This window comes from Pelodiscus sinensis, chromosome 20 (genome assembly GCF_049634645.1).
Source record: "Pelodiscus sinensis isolate JC-2024 chromosome 20, ASM4963464v1, whole genome shotgun sequence".
In the NCBI taxonomy this organism is placed as follows: Eukaryota; Metazoa; Chordata; order Testudines; family Trionychidae; genus Pelodiscus; species Pelodiscus sinensis.
In genome coordinates, this window is record NC_134730.1 from 17,046,239 (window position 1) to 17,054,021 (window position 7,783).

The 7,783-nt window shown below is 50.9% G+C and overlaps 1 protein-coding gene across 1 annotated transcript; it reads left to right on the forward strand.

The window, feature by feature from the left end:
- Positions 1-623: 623 nt before the first annotated feature.
- On the forward strand, positions 624-2,843 carry LOC102454893 (kinesin-like protein KIF2A). Its single transcript, XM_075903816.1, has one exon. The coding sequence runs from the start codon at positions 624-626 to the stop codon at positions 2,739-2,741; it is 2,118 nt and encodes a 705-aa protein (XP_075759931.1). The 3' UTR covers positions 2,742-2,843.
- The last annotated feature ends 4,940 nt before the right edge of the window (positions 2,844-7,783 follow it).

The window sequence follows — 7,783 nt, forward strand, 5'->3', positions numbered from 1 at the left end:
GAGAGACCCGGTGCTAAACCATAACAGCCCCCTCACCGAACACCGTGACTGATCTAATTCGACATTTCGAGATCCCTTTCAGGTCTGGTGTTCGATGATTCTACCATGTGTCAAAGCATTGGGTGCGCTAGCCTGGAACTTCGTGTGGGACTTTGGAAGGATGGAATCGGTTGTTTCCACTCCCCCTGGTATTTAAGAAAAACAATCCCAAAGAAAGGTCAAGGCTACACCCAGTGGGAGCTGCAGGCATCTGGCAACTGGTTTTCTTGCCACACTGGGCCATGGGTAGGAAAGAGGAAAGGCCCCTGATTAGCTAAGGGATGGAATGTGGTTCAGGGACAGGATCTTAGCGATTTCCTGGAAGGCTGAAGCTTCCTCCCGTCTGAACTTTTCACCCTAAGGCTGCCAGGCCCTGCCTGCCCATCGCACCTGCAGGGGTCCCCGACTAGCTGTTCAAGGGGGGGCTCCGCTCGCCTCCTGCTGGGCCGCTGTGCAAGGGTCGCCCCCCCCTCGCCCACGGGGGGTTACTTTCCAGGCCAGCTGCCCCCCGCAGCCTGACGTCCCGGCCCCGGCTCATTGTGACGCCAGGCGCTGGCCAGCGGGCAGGTCGAGCCGGGGGAGCCATGCGCAGGCCAGCTGCTCTCAGCCCCCGGGGCGCCTTGTGCCCTCCGGAGCCGCCTGCCTCGGGCTCCCCGCTCCCTCCCGCCGCCCCTTTCTCCCGCTTCCCTCCGCTGCCGGGGATCGGGGCCGCGCCGCGCATGGCCGGCCCGTTCGGGGGCATCCTGGTCGGCTCCTACCTGGAGATCAAGCGCAGCGATGGGCGGATCCACCCGGCGCTGGTCACGGCGCTGCACCGGGACAGCTCCAGCGTCACCGTGGAGTGGGTGGAGCAGGGGGCCAGCAAGGGCAAGCGCGTGGAGCTGCAGCTCGCCTTCTCGCTCAACCCCCACCTGGCCCCCGCCGCCGCCGCGCCGCCCTCGGCCACGGGCGACCGCAGCCTGCCGGGGGCGCCGCCCGCCAAGCCGGAGCAGCCCTGCGGGGACGGCGGGGACCCGGAGCCCGGCAGCCGGCCCCGCTGCAGCCCGGCTAGGAAATCGCCCTGCGTGCGCCACGTGGAGCGGCTGCAGGAGCAGCGCCAGCGGCGGCGGCTGCAGCAGCGGGAGCAGCGGGAGCAGCGCGCCCGCCTGGCCGCCGGCTCGCCGCACCCCGACTACGAGGTGATCTGCATGATCCGCGAGTTCCGGGGGCGCCTGCCCGGCGGGGGGGTGGGCGGCCCCGAGCCGGGCCCCCCGCACCGCATCCGCGTGTGTGTCCGCAAGCGGCCGCTCAGCCAGCGCGAGGCCGGGCTGCAGGACTTCGACGCCGTGACCGTGCCCTGCCGCGACGTGGTGGTGGTGCACGAAGCCAGGCAGCGCCTGGACCTCAGCCGCTACTTGGAGAGCCAGACCTTCCGCTTCGACCACGCCTTCGACGACAGCGCCCCCAACGAGCTGGTCTACAGGCACACGGCCCAGCCGCTGGTGGAGAGCGTCTTCCGCGGGGGCATGGCCACCTGCTTCGCCTACGGCCAGACGGGCAGCGGCAAGACCTACACCATGATGGGCGACCTCTTGGCCAAGGGCCAGGCCTGCGCCAAGGGCATCTACACCCTCGCGGCCCAGGACGTCTTCTGCTGGCTGCAGGAGCCCAGCTACAAGCAACTGGAGCTCCAGGTCTACGGGGCCTTCTTCGAGATCTACGGGGGCAAGGTGTACGACCTGCTCAACTGGAGGAACCGGCTAAAGGTGCTGGAGGACGGCAAGCAGCAGATCCAGGTGGTGGGGCTGCAGGAGGAGGAGGTGGCCAGCGTGGAGGATGTCATGAAGCTCATCGAGATGGGCAACAGGTGCCGGACGTCTGGCCAGACATCGGCCAACACCCACTCCTCCCGCAGCCATGCCGTCTTCCAGATCATCCTCCGGAAGAGAGAGAAGCTGCATGGCAAGTTTTCTCTGATTGACTTGGCTGGCAATGAGAGAGGAGCAGACACCGGCAGTGCAGACAGACGGACGAGGCTGGAAGGGGCTGAGATCAATAAGAGTCTCCTGGCACTGAAGGAATGCATCAGGGCCTTAGGACGCAACAAAGCCCATACCCCATTCAGGGCTAGCAAACTCACCCAAGTTCTAAGAGACTCATTCATAGGGGAGAACTCATGCACCTGCATGATTGCCACCATTTCTCCAGGGATGAGATCCAGTGAGCACACTCTTAATACACTAAGGTACGCCAACAGGGTGAAAGAACTGACTGTAGATCCTAATGTTCTTGGACAGTCCCATCCAGTTATCACACAGTTTCCATATCAGCTGGATGACCTGAAGAAACCGTGGACTGTACAGAGCTTGCCTGAGACGGATGAGTTCAAAGTATTTTGTGTACAGAAAGAAGAGGAAGTCTCTCCTCAATTGTTTACTTTCAATGCCAGAGAGAAAGCCCAGAAGAAAAGGAAAGAGTTGGACGAGAAAGCACTTATAGAGGAGCACCAGGAGTCTCTTCGATGGTTGAAGGTCTTCCTGGAAGTGGCTGAAGAGATAGACTATGATGTGGATTTTTATGCTGCGCAGTTCGAAGCAGTCCTGGGGCAAAAGATTGGCATTCTGAGTGAGATCCAAGATAAAGTGAGATCATTCCGGTCCAGCCTACGTAAGGAAGAACATGGCGGCAACCAGATCAGCGTAAAGAGATCCCGTGTTCTGTAAATTGAGCAGAAAGATTGTAAACTACTGTAAGATCGCAACTGTTGTGATACCGTGGCTCTAGCCATCCAACAGCTTGATTGCTTAAAGGATACTTAAAAGAGATGTCTGTGGGGGTGTCCTGTTTGTTTTTCTCTTGAGTGGCATTTCAGGCTGGTGTGAAAACACTCCTGGGAGGTCTCCAAGTAGTTTCTCACTGCAGATAGCAGAACCGTGCAGCGTAGAAGTTAATCACTGAGGCTATGTTTACACTAGGGTTTTTTTTTTGCGGAAGAGGCAATGCAAATGAAGCACTCATTAGCATTTTCTTGTGCTTCATTTGCATAATCTCTTCCAATGCTTTTTGCGCAATAGGTTTTTGCAAAAAAAACTTTTGTGCAAGATCTGTATACTTCCTTTTTGAGGCATAAGGAATTCCCTCATATCACTTTAAAATATATGGTTGTATCTGTCTTTATACTGCCGAGTCCCACATTCTGTCAATCTGTACCAACTTGAGAACAGATGTCTGGGGAGTTAGGCATTTTGAGTGATTTAAAAAGGTGTTAGAGAGCAAAGCACGGTCATTTCTGATAATGATACTTTAGGGAATGTGGGTTATTCTGTGTGTCGCACAAGCATATAGAATATGTTCCTTTTTCCTTCTCTCACAATTTAAAAAAATAACAAATAGTATAGCTGCACCTTAAAGACTAACAAGACATGTAGATGGTATTATGAGCTTTCAGGGGCACAGCCCACATCTTCAGATGACAAGAGTATTAGAAGTCCAGATCCAAGAATAAAAAAGGGAGCAGAGGAGGAGGAAAAAAGAGAGACAGCGAGTTCAAATAGTTACAGGTTTTTTCTCAAAATTGTGTTCTTGTGAGTCACTGAAAAAAATAATAAAAAAAAAAGTCTTTTCCTTCCCAGAAATCAGGCCAGGCAACAAGGTACTTGACTGTCCTATGGGAAGAAATTCAAAACCAAAAAGTAAAGTGCCTTCAAGGGCTGGAGAGAGAAGCGGTGGCGTCAGTGCCCTGTATCAAAGGCCTTGAAGAGAGCTGATGTGCTAGACAAAAGGGCCAGAAAGCTGCACTCTATCTGATAAGTGCACATTACTATGCAAAAGGCATAAAGTGAAAGATAGCTAGAGATTGTTGCATCATCTCTGATGTGAAACACCACCTATGCAGCTCTTTGTTTGATAGCAGTTATGCTAAAGCATTTCCTACATACAGGCGACTCCCGCACTTACGACCTAATTGGTTCCTGGAGAACCATCGTAAGTTGAGCCGTTGTAAGTCGAACCCTTATTTCCCATAAGCACAATGTTATAAATGGTGGTTCTGTTCCTGGAAATCCATTTCATGCCCTAAAAATACCAAAGTTGACATGGAAATGGAGGAAAACTGAACTAAATAGTTCTAAAAAGTGAAGACAGATGTGGTGGAGACACATGCAGTTCAAGCAGCAGCTTCAGACTGGAGAATCTGACTTTGTACGTTTCCTGTTTTGGGATGATGCGTGGAGTCTGGATCCTACACGGTCATAAATGCGAGCTGCAGACGTAAATTGGGGTTTAGAAGCTCTCTCTCATGAAAAAAATGGTTGTAAATGCGGGGGGTTGTAAGTCGGACGGTTGTAAGTCAGGGGTTGCCTGTAATTATTATTAATTTCAAAAAGTGGTTAAATTCTTTAGCAATATAAGGCAACAAATATTTGCAAGATTAAAATGTGTAAATAATACATAATTAATTGATGGCAACCTCCACTCTTTGCCTCTTCCCACTTCGTTTTTGATACCATCAACCAGTTTATCCTATTGCACATCAGAGGTCCTGGTTCAGAAGTCAGCGGAAGAATTGCTGTTGGCTGCTGTGGCCTTTGGAACAGGCTCAGAACTAGAAGCTGGTGCCCCTGATAGTCTCCTTCATAGTTCAGATGCCATCGGTAATTCTATTGCTCCCTTTCTGTGTCTTGTAGAAGATTTGTCTTCTTGTCCCTCCAGCTGTGGGAAGGGAAGCTGTATCTACAGGGGTGGGTTTGTTAGATGCAAATGTTTCGAGGCTGATCAACAATTAGTAATTGTCATGCTCAGGACTTTTCATCTGCAAAGCCATGTTCAAACCTTTGTGTATTAGCAGCATGCTTGTTCCAGCATTAATGACCTATGCAACTAATGCTACCTAAAAGAGAATGAGGGTGGCAAATTAAGAGATGCTGCTTCCAAGAGCAAGTACAAAACCCTGGAAGATTGCAGTTTCCTGTTGAAAAAAGTTCCCAGTATTCCAAAGATAACTTTATGGGGGAATTGTCCCCTCTCCGATGTTTGCTTCCTGGGTTTTATGTAAGAGAAAATTCTTTGAGGTTCCCCATCTGGCATTCCCTCTGAATTCTTGTATGAGAGGTGGTGATGGAGAGGTGGAGTTGAAAGAGGAACCAGATCAGGGCTGACCTTACCATGAAGCGAACTGAGGCAGCCGCCTCAGGTGCCAGACTCTGGGGGGGAAGGAGGCGTCACTAGGACCCAGAGTGTAGAAAATTGTGTCTGCTGCTGGTGCATATGTATTCTCTCTGCAATACCATGAGGCTGTGTCTACACTGGCACCCTTTTCCGTAAAAGGGATGCTAATGAGACACTTCGGAATTGCAAATTCCGCGGGGGATTTAAATATCCCCCGCGGCATTTTCATGAACATGGCTGCCGCTTTTTTCCGGCTCGGGGTTTTGCCGGAGAAAAGCGCCAGTCTAGACGGGATCTTGCGGAAAATAAGCCCTTTTCCGGAAGATCCCTTATTCCTACTTTTTGAAAAGTACTTTCAAAAAGTAGGAATAAGGGATCTTCCGGAAACGGGCTTATTTTCCGCAAGATCCCGTCTAGACTGGCGCTTTTCTCCGGCAAAACCCCGAACCGGAAAAAAGCGGCAGCCATGTTCATGCAAATGCCGCGGGGGATATTTAAATCCCCCGCGGAATTTGCAATTCCGAAGTGTCTCATTAGCATCCCTTTTACGGAAAAGGGTGCCAGTGCAGACACAGCCTCTGTGTGTGAGTGTGAATGTGAGAGAGAGAAAGAGAGAAGAAGGAGGATTCCACAGCATAGCATATTCAGAGCGTGTCTACACAGCAGGGCATAACTTGAAATAAGTACACAAATTGAGCTAGAACAATTGCGTAGCTTATTTCAAAATTGGGAGAGTCTACACAACACTTATTTCGAAATGGAGCACTTTTCCTCCAATTTCCCCTACTCCTCATACAGAGATGGTTACAGGAGTCAGAGTAAGAAGTCCTCCAGCTTGACAGTATTTTGACATTAGTTTGAAATAACTGCCTGCTGTGTAGGTGCGGAATAAGATATTTTGAAATAATGCTAGTTATTTTGAAATAACGTTGCTGTGTAGACGTACCCTCAGAAATCTTTCAACCATGTATAGAGAGGGAGCAAAACTCATTCATTTGGTTTCTGGGAGTTTGTCCAAGTTTTTTCCTTGGTTTTTCTGCATGTGAATTTTCATCAGCTAAACTTCACTTTGTGTTTTGGGTTTGGAACTGTGGATTAAGCATATTTAAAAAACAACCAAACAAACAAAAAACCCCAACAAACACACACAAACATTATTCCACATTGACTGAAAGTGTAATGAACCCAAGAATCAGATGAGTTTTACTTGGTTTTAGGTTGGCAGTGCTCTAATGACGACAAGTGAGAAGCACTTAATATATTAAAATCAGCCATTTATTTGAACAACTGAAATACTTTGCGGGATGAGCCTTCGGTGTACAACATCTTATAGCTTTATAAGCAAGGAAAGTATAACTGGAATGGGTTACCTAGGGCAGTGGTGGAATCTCCATCGCTAGAGGGCTGTGTCTAGACTGGCAAGTTTTTCCTTTGCGGAAAAACTTGCCAGCTGTCTACACTGGCTGCTTGAATTTCCGCAAGAACACTGACTTCCTACGGTCTGAAATCGGTGCTTCTTGCGGAAATACTATGCTGCTCCCGTTTGGACAAAAGTCCCTTTTGCGCAAATCTTTTGCACAAAAGGGCCAGTGTAGACAGCTCAGATTTGTTTTGAGCAAAAAAGCTCTGCTCACGAAAATGGCGATCGGGGCTTTTTTTGCGGAAAAGCGCGTCTAGATTGGCACGGATGCTTTTCTGCAAAAAGTGCTTTTGCAGAAAAGCGTCCATGCCAATCTAGATGCTCTTTTCCACAAATGCTTTTAACAGAAAACTTTTCCGTTAAAAGCATTTGCGGAAAATCATGCCAGTCTAGACATCGCCGAGGTGTTTAAGTCTTGGCTTGACAAAGCCCTAGCTGGGACAATTTAGTTGGGGTTGGTCCTGCTTTGGGCAGGGGGCTGGACTTGATGACCTCCTGAGGTCTCTTCCAGCCCTAGGATTCTATGACGCTGCTTGTGGTGCATTGTCCCAGCCAGGCTCCCGGACCTCCACTCCCAGCCGGGCTCCTGGTGCACCTGTGCCTGGCCTGCTGCCCCTCTCACTGGTCGCTGGGCAGCGCATGTGCAGTGTGTGGCATGCACTGCTACCGGCGACCCCAAGGAAGAAGCCAGGCGGAGGGAATGGCAGGTCAACAGGTCTCTCACACCACAGCCAGTTTCCCAGCAACAGTGCCCCTCCCACAGTTAGCCCACAGCTCCCTTGTGGCAACACAAGGACCAGGAGCAGCAAGGCAGGGACCTGTGCACCAGCCACATAACTTAGCCATGACCGGGACTGCCCCAGGTCATCCCCTCCGCTGTCCCACACCTCCCCTCACACTCCTAGCCCCCTGCCATGAGCCTCCCTCACACTTCCAACCCCCTGACCTAAGCCCCTCACACCCCAACCCTGACTTCTGTGTCCCCCACACTCTAACCCTCTGTCCTGAGCCTCCTGCACTCCACACTTAAATTTCATACAGGCGCTGCCATATTGCACAGGTGCACGCATACACACACATTCTGCCCTGAGCTCACTCCTCTTCCCCCTCCAAGCACCTGTAAGAAAATTTAAGTTACTTGCACCCTTAGGTCAGAGCCATGAATTCACCATTCCAGCC